Raw genomic sequence first — 19,020 nt, 5'->3', positions numbered from 1 at the left:
AAGCTGGGAAAACCCTAGAATGCTGTGCCTCGTACAGGCCCATACCATTAATTAACGGGGAAGCTAAAATACTAGCCAGAGTCCTGGCAAACACGCTGCTCGGGGTGATCGGGTCCCTGGTCCACCCAGATCGGTGCGGTTTCATGCCGGATAAATCTACAAGAATGAACCTCCGCAGGGTCCGGGTGGCCCTAGACCGGGCAGTTGAGATCTCAGGCCCGCTAGCCCTCCTTGTGGTCGACTCTGAAAAGGCCTTTGATTCGGTGGGATGGGACGCCCTATGGGATATAATGGAGTGTACTTGGGCACTACTTAATGTCATGGGTCAAACTTCCCCGTAGCATCTGTGCGGGTCAACGGGAAATCATCCAGGACATTCCTGCTGAGCCGGGGGACTAGACAGGGCTGCCCCTTCTCGCCCCTGCTATTCCTTCTTGCCATTAAACCTCTGGCAATTAGGCTACGTACTGATACACAATGGACGGGGTTCACCTGGCCAATGGGGGTGAGGAACGCGTCCCACTATACGTGGATGATCTCCTGATTTACCTAAGCAAACCAGCAATCTCCTGTCCGATAGTAACCAGGACCCTGGAGGAATACCAACACTTCTGTTCAAGGGGGAGACGAAGCGATCCCAGAACCCTGCCCATACTCTGTCTCAATACTGGGCTTTACCTACCTGGGTATACAGATAAGTGCAACACCAGGTGACTTCCTCAAACTGAACCTGCACCCGATAACGAAAAAATTTGAGAATGACGTCTCTCACTGGCAATCTCTCCCACTCTCACTCCTGGGCAGGGCGGCAGTATTTAAGATGTTGGCGCTCCCGAGATTTCTGTATGTTCTCCAAAATGCCCTACTCCCAATTCTGGCTGCCACAGTCACAGACATTGATAAGTCCCTACGCACGTTCCTCTGGGGAGGGAAACAGCCCTGCATTGCCCTTAAAACACTCCGCCGATCGGTGTGGGAGGGGGGCATAGGACTGCTCGATATCCGTATATATTACTGGGCTGCACAGGCAGGAGTGGCAAACGAATGGCTGCATGGGGATCCAACGCTCGCACACATCTGGGTCGAAATAAGATACCGGCCTCCCGCCCCCTACACATACTTTACGACAACAAGAGTCTGAAGGGTGTCCCGAGGGGGTCCCTTCACATCTGTAGAATTTGCAAGGAAATACATAGACACATTGGTTGGGAGGGAAGACCAACCCTGATCCAACCCTTATGGCACAACACACACCTTCCCAAAATTCAGAGAATGGGCCACTTTGACACCTGGGAGAGAAAAGGGATATCCACACTGTCAGACATTGTTCACGAAGGAAGGCTGAGGGACTTCGAAGCGCTGAAAACGACACACGGATTAATGCCCATGGAACGCTTTAGGTATCTCCAATTTACACACGCTATCAGAGCCCAATTTCAGAGCCTCACCGACATACCTGCATGCTCCCCTCTGGAGACAAATACCCTCCCACACCGAATCCCCTCCAAAGTGATTTCCACCTTCTACCAGGCGATCAACTCCTTTGGTTCTAGGGAACTCACACACCTCAGAGGAAAATGGGAGCAAGACCCGGGGGCACTAGAAGCAGAAGAATGGGTGGAGGAATGAATGTCCCCACGAGACATTGGCATAGATGATAAAATCAGATTGATACAACTCCGAATCCTACACAGGTCTTACTACTCCAGGACACAAATATCTAGAGGGGGGGAGACGACGATACAACCTGCCTCTGCTGCAAAAGAGCAGAGGGCACCTTCTACCATATGATCTGAGAATGTGGGGTGCTGGAAGAATTTTGGACAACGTGCTTATTGCGCCTTTCCAGAGTGTTGGGCGCCCCAATCCCAAAGGACCCCAAGATCATTCTATTGGGAATAGGGGGCGAAACAGACCTTACTAAATATGGAAAAACATTTCTGAGTGTGGCACTGGGGCTGGGGAAGAGACTAACGGCAATTACCTGGGGCTCAGCAGACAGGATAAACATAGACCGATGGACCAATGAAATGGAGAGGCGCGCCTGGAAAGGCAAATTTATACAGCTTGGGGGTGCACTGAAGTGTCTGAAAATATGGGGGAAGTGGGAGCAATAGGAACAGTACCAGGAATCGAGGTGAGCCCGGACAAACTTTGAGCGGCCTCATGGCGCACTGAACCAATCTTCTCCTCCCATTGGGGGATTCACCGCCAATTGTAATGTCATGTGTTATGTTATAGTGGTGCAGAAAGTGCATTTGAAATACAGTAAACACATATGCAGGAGTATATATACAACATACAGAGTGAAAGAGAGACTTCATAGAAAGCCTGGGGATCAGAACAGAGACAGTCTACGTTCCAGTGTGTTCTATGCCGGACTAAGGTTGGCCACGGGTGTCATTGGTGATAAGCCTGTTTATAATGTTGCGCCTTAATATATAGAAGGGTTGGTCTGCTCTCAGAGGAGAGGGTAGGGCGTTCCAAGCCTGGGCTGCCATGACCAGGAAGCTAGTCCCCCCCCTTCCCTTTTTAGCTTAAATCTAGGTACCAATAGGCGTGCTGAATTGATGGTCCTAGTAGGGCGGGACGAGGAGTGTTTGTTGATTCTCTCGGAGAGGTAAATCGGGGCTATATGGTTGAGGCATTTAAGCATGAGGTGTAATGTTTTGAGCAGGATTTTATGTTTGGTGTTGAGCCATTTGGTCAGTCTCCTCAGATGTGAAATGTGTTCTCTCTTGGGTATACCAAGAGCGGCTCTTAAGGCATTGTTTTGCAGGGTTTGGATTTTACTGATGAGGTATTTGTTGGCCCCTAGATAGAGAGCGTTGCAGTAATCCAACTTGGATAAGATGAGCGCTCTCGCAAAGGTAGTGCAACTTACCTTCGATAAGAATGGTCTGCATGCTCTAATCATCTTACATGTGTAGGCTGTGGTGGACGCTAGGGAGCGGACTTGTTTATTGAGTGTGAGGCCCGAGTCTAGGTAAAAACCTTAGGTTTTTACTACTTTTGCAACGTTGATAGAGTTGCCATCAATGTTGAAGGTGGTGTAATTCTGCCCTAGTTTATTGATGTTAGAAATGGAGCCAAGTATTAGCAACTCGGTCTTGTCATCATTCAGGCATAGGCCATGTGTGGCCATCAATGCCTGAATGATAAGGTATATTTTATTCACCAAAGCCAGGTCCCTTTCATATTCGCCCGATAGGGGTATGAGGATCTGGGTGTCATCTGCATTGTTAGTGTAGGTGACACCCAGATGATCTAGGTCATCGAACAGTGGCTTTGTGAATAGATTATACAATGCGGGGGAAACACCAGAATCCTGGGGAACCTCACAAGTTATAGGTATTGGGTTAGCTGCTGAAAGTGGTGAGAAGACTCGCATGGTCCTATTTTTGAGGAAGGATTTAATCCAGAGAATGGCACTATGTGAGAAGTGCATTGCGGAGGACAAGTGGTTGCAGAGAACTTGGTGGTCCACCAAGTCGAACGCAGCGAGAGGTCGAGGAGCAGCAGCAAGGCTGTTTTTCCTTTGTCTTTCAGTTCGTCGATCTGAGTTTTTAAGACTATTAATGCTGTCTAAGTGCCATGCTGGGGTCTGAAGCCCGATTGTCGGACTCCAAGGAGATGATTTGACTCTAGGTAATCCTGAATTTGAATATATGCCACTTCATCGAGAATCTTGAGTAGCAAATGTACAGTAGTGATGGGCCTGTAGTTAGTCGGGATAGAGGGATCTAAGGTCTGTTTTTTTCAGGAGGGGTAAGACCCAAGATTCTTTGAGGTTGCAGGGGATGTGCCAGAGGTAAATGAGGAATTGATAAGTTTAGTTATGAAAAGCGAGAAGTCTCGGCCGCGTCTTTGATGATCTGTGCCTGACAGCGGTCTCCTTGGCAATTAGACGGTTTGAGTGATAGAATGACTTTCAACCTCATAGATTGAGACTTGGGAAAATTTTAACTGGTTGGGGGGTTTATTTATGGTTGTTGTAGTAGTGCTAGGTTTGACTATGCTAGGTAGAGTGGCTTTTTTGTCAGCAATTTCGCTTTGGAGTAAGTAGGGAGATTTTATTTTGTAGGGCATTCTGTATGCTTGTTCACCAAGGTTTGTCCTTGAGGCAGTCATCTATCTGTGGGATGGGAGCTTCCAGTTCCCTGAGGATGGTAAATAATTCCCTAGTGTTTGAGCTGGCTTTATTAATCCTCTCATTGTAAGATTCATGTTTGGCACGTATAATTAATTTTTTGTAAAGGGATGTTAGGTTAATCAAATTGATTTTATTTTCATCAGTAGGGCTGACTTTCCATAGAGTTTCAAGCTTCCTTTTTTTTCCTTTCTCAGAGTTTTTAGGTAGGGTCGTCAACCAAGAGTTCAGATGGGCTTTTGGTTTGCTTTTCCTTAACTTAAGTGGCACAACTGTATGAAGGGCTTTTGTCATGCATGGCATTATTATAGGCATGTACGAGGTTGTCTGAACTAGTTGAGTTAGAAAGTAGGTCGAGAGTCGGCATGATAAGTGGAATGATCTTATCTGCAGTGATGTTCTTTTTATTCCTTGTGGGGAGGGATGGTGCGAGAGGAATAACCTTCGGTTTAGGGGTAGTGGCTGGCACAGTGAATGATATCAGATAGTGATCTGTCCAGATTAAGGGTGTTATCGATATAATAGAAGTGATGCAGTTATAGTCAGCAACCCAGTCGAGGGTTCTCCCTTTGTCGTGGGTAGCTAGGGTCCTTCTTTGTTTGAGCCCCTGTTCGGTTAATACGTTGGCAATGGCCAGGGCTTGGTTATCATTGAGGTCATTAAATCCTAAATTAAAATCTCCAAGCATGAGTATTTGGGAGGTCAATTTGGTGTTCTCGGAAAGGAGGGCAGAAAGGTCCTCTTCAAATGATCCGATAGGACCTGCTGGTCTGTAAATGAGATGGATTGTAAGGGTGTCTTTGTCAGAGATGGTGAGTTTAGCTGCAAGTAATTCACATGAACTCATAGCGGGAGAGTGTAATTCTCATGGGCAACTTAGAGTTGTAGACGAGAGCAATACAACGCCTCTGGCGTTGGTTCTGTCTGCTCTAATGATTTCATAGTTGTCCGGTATAGCTAAGAGGAGGGCGGGATTCAGTGATAGCAAGGAAATCATAATCATCGCCACTGATCTGCTATTTCTGTGGGGTGTGCTACTAGGGATCTGGCATTAATTAGGGCGCCACAGGGAGCTCTTGCTGTGGCTTCTCCTTTTTGGGGTATGGTTAGAGGAGAAGACCGAGTTGGATGAGGGGCATATGTTGCAGATCATGCTGAATGCCACTAGATGTTGCCTAGCCCAATTGTGGAAGAACCTGTGCATGCCTGGGGAAAGGGAGTGGGTGGCAAAGATCTGAGCAATATACAATATGGAATATCTAACGCACCTTTTGGATGAATCCAGGTCTAACATTGAGGCCCTATGGCTCCCCTTCTGTGAGAGATAAAAACATACATTTTCACTTATTATTGAAACAGGGCAATGTTTGCCCTAATGCTAACACGAAATGGTATTAGCACTAGGGCAAACTGCCCTGGTGAAAAAAGGTATTGAAAATGTATCTTTATTGCACTAAGGCAATTTTCGCCCGGGTGCTTATACCACACTAAACTGAACGTGTCATGGTGAAATAGTTTTCTTATATGTCCCAGTATTTTTAGAAATAGGGCCAACTTTGCTGCAGCGCTAATACCGTGCAACTTTGCATTTGCACCAGTGCAAAGTTTCTGTAATGTGGCCCAAGGTCGGCATACCAGTTTGGGGTGTACTGGCGATAGTGAAATTTGAGCAACCCCGCCCATTCAACCTGCACAGGGGTAAAGCGGGATCTGGCCCTGTGCTATCCGTAAAAGCGATTCCAGGAGATTGACGATTTTACGATTTTTCACAAATAGGAAGATAGGACCCAATTTAACATACACAAGCCTATAGCAGACCCCCACGTAAATGTCAGCTGCAGACCCGGGCAATGCAGGGGTGGGGGTTATGGCTAGTATTTATAATAATCAAATACTTACATTCATGAAAACATCTTGAGCATAGCTATCAGTGTCGGCATCCCAGAAGCATCGAGCGGCCATCCTAAGGAAATCAAAAACATGCTACACTTACTAACAGACCATGGTTGCTTTCAACACATACGGTTAATGCAGATCATACGTCACAAACACAGCATTTATTTTGCAGAGGCAACAGGCAACCAAACAGGCATAATGTGAGGGTATGATCCTTGGTTGGTACCAGAGAGGGGCAGGAAGTAGCTGTATGTTTGTGAAGGACTGGTATGAAAGTGGAATGAAAAAGGGGCCCATACCCCCAAACTGGAAAAGGAGAAGACAGTGATGGGTGCCCAGTGAGCCCAACAGTCAGAACCAGTCCTAGTTTCTCCATTTACTTAACAGTTCATTTGAGGGTAGGTGGGCGTTACAAGTGTGCCACATACCCCTGAAGGGCAATACTTCTCCTGACCAATGCCACCCAGCATAAGCAGTGAGAAAGCAGAATATTACAACTATAGGTCTCTGGCAGCTATTCAAGGGGCAAACCGGGTCTTAGTGACCTATAATAGCAGGGCTGACAAAAAAACAAGGTATTGGTTTCGCATTATGTCTCTCCACACTTTCAATTCCCACTGTCCCTAAACAGTACAGTCAGTGGTGATGGATCATGGGCGATAGAATCCAAAACATCTGCATGGCCACATTATGGGTAAAAATGAAGAACAATGCCAGTCATTGGGATACATTCAAAACCTTCTAGCCATCATTCTTCAGTTTTGCAGCCTGAATGCGCCGGGAATGCCTAGACATCCCTCCCTATACCACACCCCCTCCCCCCACGCCTGCTGTCCCAAGTAAATGATACCCAATGAGACCGAATCATGTCTGGGCCCTCAAGCAAAAAGCATGTTGCCTAACATTTTGGGCTAGACTTTCCATTTTGGGATAGCATGAAGCCTGATTTCCATAGGATTCCTCACCTCCTGCAGTGGAATGGCAGCTGGAAAATAGCGGTTCGGAGGGTTGCCCAGAGCAATGCCAATGATAAGTCTTTATTCAAAACTTTCCAGCTATCAATGTTCATTTTGGCAAAAGTCCCTCTAAGTGAGGTGTGTAGCCCAGATATGGATGTTGATCTGGCTCTGCCTAGAGACCAATCTACAACTCATTGATGAACCGGAAAGGTGTCGGTTTCATGTGATCTCGTGTAGAAGCGACATGACCAGCAGTTCGGGCTGGCCTGCCTGTTTTGGAGTAGGCCCAACCCTGATTTGCATACCCGTTGTAATGGCGTGGCAGGATGAAATACAATGAACTGGGGGGTTGCTCAAAGCAATGATAGTAGTTATGCTTCATTCAAAACCTTGCAGCCATGACTTGTCAGTTTTCTTAATGACATATAGCCCCATTAACCAAGATTAGAATGTGATTCCTGACATGGAAGCTCTATGAAACCCCCACCTCTTCTTCCAAGTCCAAGTTGCAGATCGGAGATGCCAGGACCGAATAATACACCTCTCCCTCACCACAAGCAGACCAACATTTCACTCGCCCGGAACACTGCTGAAGAGCAATGGCTGCAGCAACAATGCGTCATTTGAGGAACAGGGAAGCCGACTGAGCTGTGGTGAGCCAATGAAGAGAGCAGACAGTGAAGAGAAAGTTAGCAGTATGAGATGCACTCCTGGCCTATCCAAGGTCGTGCAGTGGCAAGAGGAGTAAGGCTAGTAAGCTGCGTTAAGATCCACAGAAAAAAGGGTCACTTCAAAGTGGAGCCGGGCAAATGCCACACAGAACAATAGAGGTACCTGCTATCACAAGAATAAGTGAGGAGAAACTCAGTTCATCTGCTACTCATCCATGTACAGCCACTGAGAGACACATGCAGAAGCATGCATTCCAGAGATACTTTTAACACCTGTAGGGTTGAGTATAAGTGTACAGTGCTGAATAGGTGGTTATTTTTACACACACAGAAAATACTAGAGATTGATAATGAACCCATCCCAAAGGCATTTCCTGAAATGAGGCCACCCAGAAACAGAAGATAACCACCAAACCCACAATGCAAAAAAAACAAAAAGAAAAAAACTTCAAGAGAAATCATTTGCAGCATCCAAGACCAGAGAGGTCATCAAGTTTGGCAGTCCGGAATTAACGTGCAGGTAATTCAGTTTACCAGGACGTTCCCGGCCCACCAAACTACAAGTTTGCCGGTGGGGGTTAACCGATTTACCTCCAGCCAAGAGCTGGTGGTAGATCAGTCCCCACTGGCAAAAAACAGCCAGTATTACTGCTGGCACCAGTGTTACCGGTGCCAGTAATACCGGCAATTCCCTCTATGGAGTCCTGATCAGGCCTCTGCAAAAGAGGCAAAGTAAGGTAACCACAACCCCACCCCAAGGACACAGATGAGCTATAACTGCACCAGATCTAATCTCCCTGCAAAGGTCACAGAAGGGCAGGTGAGCAAAAGAAAGTAGGAAACTAGGAAATCAGGATCTTAAAACTGGACCAAAAGCACTTGTTTGATATCAGAGGTCTAACAAATCCATGAATAGAGAAGATGACCCTGCAACAATTATGATAACCATTCAGGACGCCTTATTAAAGTCTTTGAAATTCACTAGTGTTCGTAGATCGCCATCCAAAACACTGGCAGACTCGTGTTTGAGAAGGGGTTGAGGCTAAAGAACAAGTTACTTACCAACTGTAACGTTCTTTGGATTGGATGTTCCTCCCACGTATTCCTCATCTTAGATATATTCGTATCTTCAGCCTTGCTGCTTAGGAAATAAAAGGTCCCACCCGGGGGCGCTGTGCTCGAGGTTGCAGTGTCGATGTCCCTCGAGTGCTGCTGTCAAGCATCAACGTCATCCGCAGTATAAAGGGATCGAGCTGCGCCTGTTGAATTCAGTTCTGTTTTTTCGATATACCCAGCTGAGTAGTTGACCAGGCATTCTTTAGACCTCAAGATCTCAAGGAATTTGGAGTGCAATTGACGTAAACTGTACGACGGGGTAGGCTGGGAGGATCGATGAGGAATACGTGGGAGGAACATCCAATCGAAAGAACGTTACAGTTGGTAAGTAACTTGTTCTTCGAACCGATTGTGTCCGCTCACGTATTCCTCATCTTAGATAGACTCCCAAAGCAGTATAAATTTGAAGGCGGGAGTAATAGATAATACTAATCATGGACTGTATAACGGCCTTAGCAAATAGGCCTCCTTGTGATGAGGTGGAATCTAGAAAGTAGTGGTTCACAAAAGGGTGCATAGAAGCGCTGCACAAATATATTGCACTGGGACATCCCTCCGGAGAGCCGTCGAAGTTGCCATGCTCCTAGTTGAGGGAGCCCTTAGCCCATCTGGAGGCTCTTTTCCAGCTAATCCGTAGCATTCAGTAATTGACAAAATTATCCATCTGGATAATGTCTGTTTTGTTACTGCTAGTCCCAATTTATATCCAGTATCTCCAACGCAAAGTTGGTCACTTTGTCGAAATTTTGCCAATCTAGCGATATATAAACTGAGAGCCCTTTGGGGGTCCAGTCTGTGTAGTCTTTCTTCCTCTTTACTTGCATGAGGAGGAGGATAAAAAGAAGGCAGAGTAATTTTTTGCGACAGGTGAAAGTCAGACTATTTTAGGCAAAAACGAGGGTTTGACTCCAAGAATAACCTTGTCCTTATGAAAGATGGTGTGAGGAGGCTTACAAAAGAGCCTGCAACTCACTCACCCTGTGGGCTGATGTAATTGCCACTAGAAGGATTGTCTTTCAAGTAAGGAGCCTTAGCGGACAAGAGTGCAATGGCTCAAAAGGAATGCATGTAAGGAACTTCAAAACTAAATTTAAATCCCACACGAGTATATGAAATGGGACTGGAGGGTACACATTAGTCAGACCTTTCAGGAACTGTACAATCAAAGGCATCTTGAAGTAAGACACTTCTTTGAGGAGCGTTTAAAATTAAAAATAGACAACGCTGCCAGGTATCCTTGTATTGAAGCCCCAGATGGGCCAAGTATAAAAGGAAAGAATGTACCATAGGTGTATTATATAGGAATGGGTCCACATTCTCGTCCTTGCACCAGTTACTGAACTTGTTCCAACGTCACCGGTACAAGGTTTTTGTTGCTGGCCATCGAGCCGAAAGCAACATCTCCATTACGTCATCCGGGAGATCCCAATCCTTATGTCTCAGCTTCTCAGAAACCATGCGTGAAGGCTGAGTGTCTTGACCTCTGGATGGAGAACCCCACCTTCCTCTTGTGAGAGGACATCCTCTCTTTGTGGAAGACGTATTGGAGGGCAGATGGACATGTCCAGAAGGTCCGGGTACCACGTCCTCTTGTCCCAATCCGGGGCAATTCGGATCATGGTTTTCCTGAATTTTCTCAACCTCCTGATTACGTGAGGAATCACGGGGAATGGAGGAAACGAGCACTGAAGTGGAAATTCCCAGTCTACTACGAACGCTTCCCTACAGCTCTTCTTGGAGGAAATTCCCTTGAGCAATACTGATCGCACTTCCGGTTGACACTGGTTGCGAACAGATCCACCTGAGGGGTTCCCCAAAGGGCGAAGATATATTGAAGGACTTTCTGAGCTATTTCCCTCTCAGAGACTGTGCTCTGCCCGTTTAGAGAGTCCGCCACCGTGTTCTTCTCTCCGGCTAGGTGAACTGCAGATAGAGAGATTCCTTCTCTATTGCCCAGAACCAGCGCTGCGTTGCTTCTCTGCACAGTGGTAGTGACCCTACACCCCCTCTCTTGTTGAGGTAGTACATGGCCATTGTGATGTCCGTCATTATCAGGACATTCTTTCCCCCTACAGAGGGCAGAAAGGCCACCAGCGCTAGTCTGATTGCCCTCAGCTCCACCAGGTTGATGTGAAGTTTGGACTCCGATGGAGACCAACGACCGCCGATTGTCAGATCGCTGGTGTGAGCTCCCCATCCTGTGAGTGAGGCATCCGCCACCACCGTTATCTCCGGACATGATTGCCAAAAAGATTCCCCCTTGAGGATATTGTCCTTGCAAGTCCACCATAGAAGATCTTGAGCCAATCTGGACGGAACTTGTAGGAGGTCTGACATATCCCCTGAAGATTAAGACCTTTGAGTTCTGAGGGCCAATTGAAGGGATCTCATTCTCAATCGGGCCTCTGGCACCAGAAAAATGCAGGAGGCCATGAGGCCGAACAACCTCAGAAAATCGAAGGCCGGCAGATGCTGGACATTTTGGAACTTTGTTACCATCTGCAGAATGTGTAGAGCTCTCACCTCGGGAGGTGAGGCCTTCCCCGAGGAAGTTTCTAGGACTGCTCCGATAAACTGGAGCTTTTGGAATTATATCATTTGTGACTTCTTGTAATTGAGGGAGAAGCCCAATCTGTGTAAGAAGTGGCAGGTCATGGTCAGATGTCCCTGGGCCTGTTCGGGTGAACTCGCCTTGATCAACCAGTCGTCCAGGTAAGGGCAGACGTGAATCCCCCCTCTCCTGAGGCTCGCTGCACTACAGCCATCAGCTTGGTGAAAACCCTCAGGGCGGAGGTCAGCCCGAATGGCAGAACATGAAAGTTATAGTGAGAATTGCCAACCGATAACCTCATGTACTTCCTGTGCTTGAGATGGATTGTCATATGAAAGTTAGCATCCTGAAGGTCCAATGATACCAACCAGTCTTGGAGTTGGAGAGCCTGAAGGATCTGAGAAAGGGTTACCATCTTGAATGTGTCCTTCCTGAGGAACTTGTTCAAGTTTCTCAAGTCCAAGATGGGTCTCAATCCTCTGTCCCTCTTTGGGATGAGAAAGTAAGGGGAGAACCAACCCTTGTACCTCTCCGCTACAGATACATGTTCTTTTGCACCTTTCTCTAGCAGGGTTAAAAACTCCTGCACAAGGAGCGGGTCTGGATTTTGGCAGAGTTGGCTCCTGGTGGATGGTTCCAAGGCCTTTGTTGAAAAGGAAGGCAGTAACCCTGAGCTACTGTCTCCAGTGCCCAAGCATCAGAAGTAATACCCCGCCATTCGTTCAGATGCTGAGTGATCCTGCCTCGCACCGGGGTCTTGTGGGTCAAGGCCTCAAAGTGGCTTTGCGGCGACTGCAGCAGCGGCTGAGGGGACAGTTGCCATGCTGAGGCTGATCTAGCACTATTTCCTCTTCCACCACGAGGACATTTTCGTTGCTGACCTCTTTGACTAGCCTGCCCTCTTCCCTTTCCAAATGAGGAGTAGAATCAAAAAGGATGACCCCTCCAGGAAGATAAGCCCGAGTACGAGTGTTGCTGAGGTTGTCGTATGGAGACACTAAGAGACTTAGAAGCCGCCTTCGAGGTCTGCAGCTTCTCCAAACTTTCATCCGCCTTGCTCCCGAACAACCTCAAGCCATCAAAAGGCATATTGAGTAGTCTGGCCTGCACGTCTGGTGCGAAGCCCGACTTTCTCAGCCACGCAAACCTGCGTAGCACTGTGCTAGATGCCATGGACCTGCTAATGCCATCAGCAGTGTCCAGTCCTAAGTTAAGGCATTCCCCTATAGCATCCTTTCCATCTTTTACAATCGCGAGGAAACCCTCTCTCTCCTCCCCCTCAGGAATATGTTCAATCAACCGCTGCAGTAATACAATCCCACAGTGTGTATGTGAATCTTGCAAGGGTGCAAGTGACATTTGATGACTTTAAGGCCATGCTGCCCGAAGAGAAAATCTTGCGAGGCCAGGCATTAATTCTCTTATCGTCCCTATCTGAGGGAATTGAAGGGTATGCCGATTGTCTAGTGCAAGGCATAAATTAGTTTTCAAAAATTGATTAGCAGATTTTGCTAGTTAAAATTTCTGATTAGCAAATGAACTAATTTGATTAGCAATTTTGTACTAATATTGAATGTCACCAGAATTAGTTGTACCCCAAGATATAGAATTAGCAAGAATGCAGAAATTATTTCTATGTACCTCTGAAGTATAACATCAGTGCAATGTCTGTAAAATGTAAAGGTTCGCCGCATGCATGGCCAAACAAAGCTCTATTTTTCATTCAAGGATGTGTGGCTGGGTCATGCAGTCAGTGTTGCAGCACAGTTTTAGTGTGGGGCTGAGCGCAAGCAAGTGGCTGGTATTGATTTCTCCCACCGAAACGGGCAGGAGAAAATGAATTCCCAGCACGGCCACCTGCACCAATAACAGATCCTGCTTGCAGAAGGCCTTTGAATTACATTAAAAAGATATTTTTAGAATATAAAGTTGGGCTAGGCTTTGCTTACCTCTTAAGGCATGTTGCTAAGTCACAGTGGGAAGGTTCTCTCTGCCTAATCTTCCTCTACACTGCAGACCAATTAATACATAATAGGCAAAAAGCAACTCATTACCTATCCACAATGCACACTCACTCTGGGGGTGGAGGGGGCTCGAGAATCGATAGCCGAACAAATGCCAGTGCAGCCACTTGCCAACACCCAGCCCAGCAATCGGGGAAAGCGTTGGGGCCTTTCACCTTTATGCAAATTAGGAGGTTTGCATGTATTTTGCCCCAGAGCGCCTGTACAGAGCTCCAAGTTTCCTGCATAAAACTGCAGAATCATTGGCTGCATCTGCAATGATTCTGAGTTTTATTTGTTTTTGTCATGTGTTAAAATGCCATCTTCCACTAATGCCAGCTACCAAAAAGTAATTGGGACTGGGGTGGGCGATTTAGGGGCGCAAAAGATAACAGTTCAAAAGACTAGATATGTAGGCTTAGCCGCAAAAGGGGAGGGTACATCGAGATCAGGACCTTTTGCCATGCGCTTCTGAACAGAGGCATTAGGCTGCGAGATGGCAGACAAGATAAGTGCAGTTGGATTCTGGTAAACATTTTTAAAACTCTGAAAGACTTTTATTGCAGGCTGTGTGTGAAAGAACAATGGTGTGTGGGGTGAGTGAGAGTGACAATGAACACCAAGAAACATGGGACAGGGAGCAAGGGAGAGTGGGGGGCTATATGCAAGATTAGAGCGCAGTTGTGAGTGAGAACTCGGGTGCAAGTATTGTGCGTGACTGCGATTGAGAGCTATCGTGGAAGAACGCATGAAACCTAGTTTTGAGTAAAAATGACAGCTAGAGAGAGTGAGAAGTAGCATTATTTGAAAACATAAGTGAGTGTGAGAGTAGTGTGCATGTTGAGAGGGCTAAGGTGTGAGAGCTAGGATGCAAGAGTGAGAATTGTCATTTCTCAGCAGGACTGCAACACTATACCATTGTGTTCTGTATGTTGAGTGCTTCTTCACCACCAATGTGGATTCATGGCTCTCTCCCAGTGCCTAAATAGTAGATCTGTCTACATTCAATTGGCAACAGGCATGTCTGGAGCTGCCTGCTGTCCATAGGCTGCCGCTCAGGATGTTGGGAGCCGTGATGGGGCAAGGGATAGAAGACTCGAGCCTGTCGGATAGCAGAATCAGCAGGGTCTTAAAACCTGCTCAATTCTTCTGGAGGGGCCATGGGGCAAAATGAACCTGATCCCACATACAGGGGGTTGTTACCCCTTTATCTCTCCTGAATGAAAGAATGAGCTCTCTCAGACACCCGTTATCACCCCTGCACACACATTGAATGAATATGGTATGCATCTATAGATAGAGAAAACTGGAGTGACAATTCAGAGTGTTTTAACAGAGATATAATTGTCTTCCCAAATGGGAGACTGACTCCATTAATATACATGGGGTCACTGAGATGACCAAGAGTGAAACTGTACATTCAGTTGTGAGATTACCAGCAACGGCAGATACTATGCTCCACGGAGTGAGGTGCCCACTCAATATATCACACTGTTTATAGGTGTGAGACCCATCCTGAATGCTTGCCCAAAGAGTCTTCGCCAGAGTTTCACACTGAAGAAGTGAGCATGTGATCCGGGGTCTGCAGCCCACACACACACACACACACACAGGGGGGTTCCCCTGCTCCCACTTGCGAGATTTGCACCAAATTAGTTAGATTGTGCTCAAAGGTAGGAGGCACAAGCACAGTCTTTGCTCTGACATTTCACACACTCACAGGATGGGACGGCATTTCGTTCTCCCATCCTAGTTGTGTTGCTCTGCCTTTTGAGGGCTACTACAACCTGGAAGATTATAGAGGGGTGGAGTAGGGGCAGTGATGGCCTACTGGAATGCAACTCGAAGGCTTAAATCTCCTTCTTTCTTGACTTTAGTATATGCAGTACATACTAGTCAATTTTTACCACTGTTCTGTGCTGCGCGCGCCTCCACCCACCCCCCACACACCGTTGCACCAATTTGACGACTACTGTATTTGGGCCCCCCCGGGAAATTCATAAATCGACTCCCCTGGTGCTGGGTGTTAGAGCTGGTCTCTAACATCCAGCATCCGCCGTAATAACGCAGCCTGCGGCTCATAGAAGTCCTCTTCCGTTCGGGCGGAAGAACTATTATTCTCAGCCACTTGCTCACACCCAGCACCAGACCTTAATAACGCAGCCTGCTGCTCGCCTTCTACGAGCAGCAGGCTGCGTTATTATGGCGGGTGTTGGGTGTGAGCAAGTGGCTGAGAATAATATTTCTCCCACCCGAACGGGCTGGAGAAATATTATCATCAGACACTTGCACCCACGACATTTGCATGAAAAGCAGGGCCCGGCTCCCCCACCCAAACCTCCCCTAGCAAGTCCTTCGTCCTCCTTACCTCAAAGTTAAGCCAGAGTGTGAGAGGGGGCTGAGAACCTCCTCTCACCACGTGTTGACGCTGCATCCGGGCTGGGTTAACAAAACATTGGTACAATGTTTAACAAAACATTGGTACAATGTTTTGAGCCCAGCCCGGGTGCTTTTGCCTCGCCTGCAGTGCACGTTGGGCACAGCAGGCAGAACTTTTAAAAGGCACAATCTTTTTTTTTTTCTTCTGCTGTGGAAATCATATCGCAGTTGGTGCGACATGATTCCTAAAATGAACAGCAAAACATCATTATTATATCGCAAACTGCGATGCGATACCGCTTATTTTATGCCTTGTAGTGGATGTGGCTGCCTGGACTACTAAGCTCTCAGGCGTAGGATGTTTAGTTAAGTATTCAGGGTCAGAAGAAGAGGGCCTATATTTTCCTGCAAATGTTTTATTTACCGCTGGTCCAGAATCTGGGGTTTCCCATGTGGCCATAACCTTCTTCTGAAGGGCAGGGTGAAAATGAAGGACAGGATTCTTTTGAGGACCTTCACTGAGAATGTCTGTCATGTCGTCTTGCTTATAAACGGGAGAATTTCTATTCCACCCCATGAATTCTACCACCCTATTCATAAGATTCCCATATCCCAAGTCTGCATGGCCAGCAGGATCGGGTTTATCAAATTCTAATTCAGGAGACGTGTCTAGACCACTAGCTGTTTGCAGACATTCATAGAGGTAAGCCATTTTGGAGTGAGGCTCAATTAGTTCCTCAGGAACATCCCTTGTACCATATTTTACCCAAGAAGGGGAAATCTCTTCTTCAGAAGATTGTTCTTTGTAAATAGAAGCCATAGACTTGAAAAAGTCTTGTCTAGGCACAGGGTGAAACATTTTACCCGTGGATTGTGGAGGCATAGACCTTGGCTTCGCCAAAGGCGTCAAAATTGGTGCTGGAATCAGCGTTGACCTCGACAAAGGCGTCGATGGCGTCCAAGTCGTCGACACAGGCTTTGACGCGGTCAAAGGAGCCTTGGATGTAAGCGCCATTGAGAAAGCCGCCGACGCTGTCATCAACACTGACTTCGATGGTGGTTTGGTACCCGACACCATATGCACCAATAGGCCTGTTTTTTACAAGGTGTCAGAGAATTTCTCTCGACGACGCCCTCACGATTTTTTAGCTGGATTTAGAGCATCTAGCCTCTGACCTCCTTTTGCCACTCTTCGATTAAGCCAGGGCATGGTCTTCACGTGACCTCTTTGAGGGGGTGTAGGCCGCGTTCTCAAAGATTTGCATCATCGAGACTCTGAAGGCCTCCCATTTCCTAGGGGAATCATGCTTTGATGGACATTCGATAACCCCTGTTTTGGACGGCGACCAAGAAGAAGAAGAGGGAGATTGGTGGCGCCTCTTCTTCGAAGAAGATTTTCTAGACCGACTCCCCGACCTGGATTTCTTCGATTTACATCGGGATTTTCCACTAGACTCAACTGAGTTTTTCTTTTTCCTCGAAGAGGACTTCAAGGATTCCTCCGCCACTGCCAATTTACCTCTTTGTTCCTTGAGAGCTTTGTTGGTCCTGGCTTGACAGGAACCGCATTCGTCAACTCGATGGTCCTGAGCCAAGCAACAGAGGCAAACTCAATGGGGGTCAGTAATAGACATTTTCTTCCCGCATTTCTGGCACTTTTTAAAGCCAGTTTTGGGGGTAGAAGGATTTGATGAAGAAGACATTGTCGAAAGACTCAAGCGCAGTTTTCGTACACACAAATCGAACGCTTTGTCAGATAAACGGAACTGAAGCCAACAGGGGCAGCTGGAGCCCTTTATACTGTGGATGACATTGACGCTCGACGGCAGCCCTCGAGGGACATCGACATCGCAACCTCGAGCACAGCGCCCCCTGGTGGAAAAAATGTTTTCCGAAGTAGTAAAGCTGAAGATACAAATATATCTAAGATGAGGAATACGTGGGAGGACACAATCCATTCGAAGAGAGCTTTAAAGCATTGCACTTATCCAACCTAACCCAAGAGGAAATCAAGTCATTGATTGGCCTGGGCAACCAGATCAGCGGCAGAACCAATGAGGGGGGGTGGGGCATTGTGGGTCCAAGAATAAAAGGGGAAGTAGGGAACGTGCCAGTGTGGGTTGTTCGTGTGGGGTGAAGGGATAAGAAGGTGGACTGAGAGACCAGGCAGAGAAAGAACAGCCCAGCAGAGCTTGAAGGAGAATTACAGAGAGCATGTGCAAGGTATAGGTTGGGGAGAGAAAACGGTACTCGGATGTGAGTGTGTGTATGATAAGTGAGTGAGTGTAACTAAGCGAGAGTCTAGGGGAGTAAGCAAGTGGGAGAGACTGATTAACATGAATGTGAGAGTGAAAGGAGGGTGACTGTGGGAGAAGGATGACTGGACAGTAGTCGAAAGGGGAGAGTAGAGTAGCCATAGACAGCAAAACATTGGTGAGACAGTGGGAGGAAGCGAAGGGAGGAGAGTAGAAGGAAGGAAAGACCATCATGGCAAGCTACACAAGAGTGTGAAAGATAAAAGACCTAGTGAGACCTGGCTGAATGGTAGGCACTCCTTTTTAAGATCCTTCTTCTTGTGGGACCCGAGGGTAGGATCCACCCAGAAATTCCTGTTGGAAGTAAGAAAGAGTAGGAAATTTCCTTTAGGTCCTCACCTATAGCCAAGCAGATCTTAGACAGTAGGGGTTACCGAGCTTTATTGACCACCATGGGATTTAGGGATACCTGGGAAAGGGGGTGCCCACGTGAGATATGAGAAAAGGGGAGGCCCTTAGCGATAAACTACTCAAATATTTTAATAAAAACTCCTGAATCATATTCGAGAGTTGTGTTCTTGATGCCATCTGTGACAGTTATTAACATACTATTTAATGGTACTCAGTTTGTCAACCACTGAACGATTAAAAACTGGGAGTGTTCTGATGAGATTCAAGCATGCGTCCTGCAGGATGAATGAGTTCTTGGAAATAGTGCTTTATTTAATATATTTATTTATTATTTAATGGATTATTTATAAAGTGCACGGACACCAGTGAGGCATCATGGTGCCAACTGTGAGAGATAAGACAGAGAAAAATAACAATAGAAGAAAGAGGGCCTAGAACAGAAAGGTTTTCAAGGCCTGACCAAAAGAGAGATGGTCCTTTGTATTCTGTAGAGACAGAGGCAAAGAGTTCCAAAGTCGGGCTGCTTTAAACAAGAAGGCACGACCCCCGGTCCTAGAGCGTTGGAATCGAGGGATCTGGATAAGACAAAGAGAAGCCGAGCAAAGAGAGCGTGAGGGAACATAGGAGCA

The 19,020-nt window shown here is 46.9% G+C and overlaps 1 protein-coding gene across 1 annotated transcript in view; it reads right to left on the bottom strand.

Annotated features, from left to right (window-relative positions):
- DYNLT2B (dynein light chain Tctex-type 2B) overlaps positions 1-19,020 on the bottom strand; it is a 200,606-nt gene that overhangs the window by 61,973 nt on the left and 119,613 nt on the right. The window contains exon 4 of the mRNA XM_069617487.1: positions 6,050-6,113. Coding sequence (XP_069473588.1) covers positions 6,050-6,113 — 64 coding nt within the window. The remainder of the gene's footprint in view (positions 1-6,049; positions 6,114-19,020) is intronic.

Source organism: Ambystoma mexicanum, chromosome 10, assembly GCF_040938575.1.
Source record: "Ambystoma mexicanum isolate Mex_15411 chromosome 10, UKY_AmexF1_1, whole genome shotgun sequence".
Lineage (NCBI taxonomy): Eukaryota > Metazoa > Chordata > Amphibia > Caudata > Ambystomatidae > Ambystoma > Ambystoma mexicanum.
The sequence above is the reverse complement of the archived record's forward strand: the minus strand, read 5'-3'. Positions and strand labels throughout refer to the sequence as shown.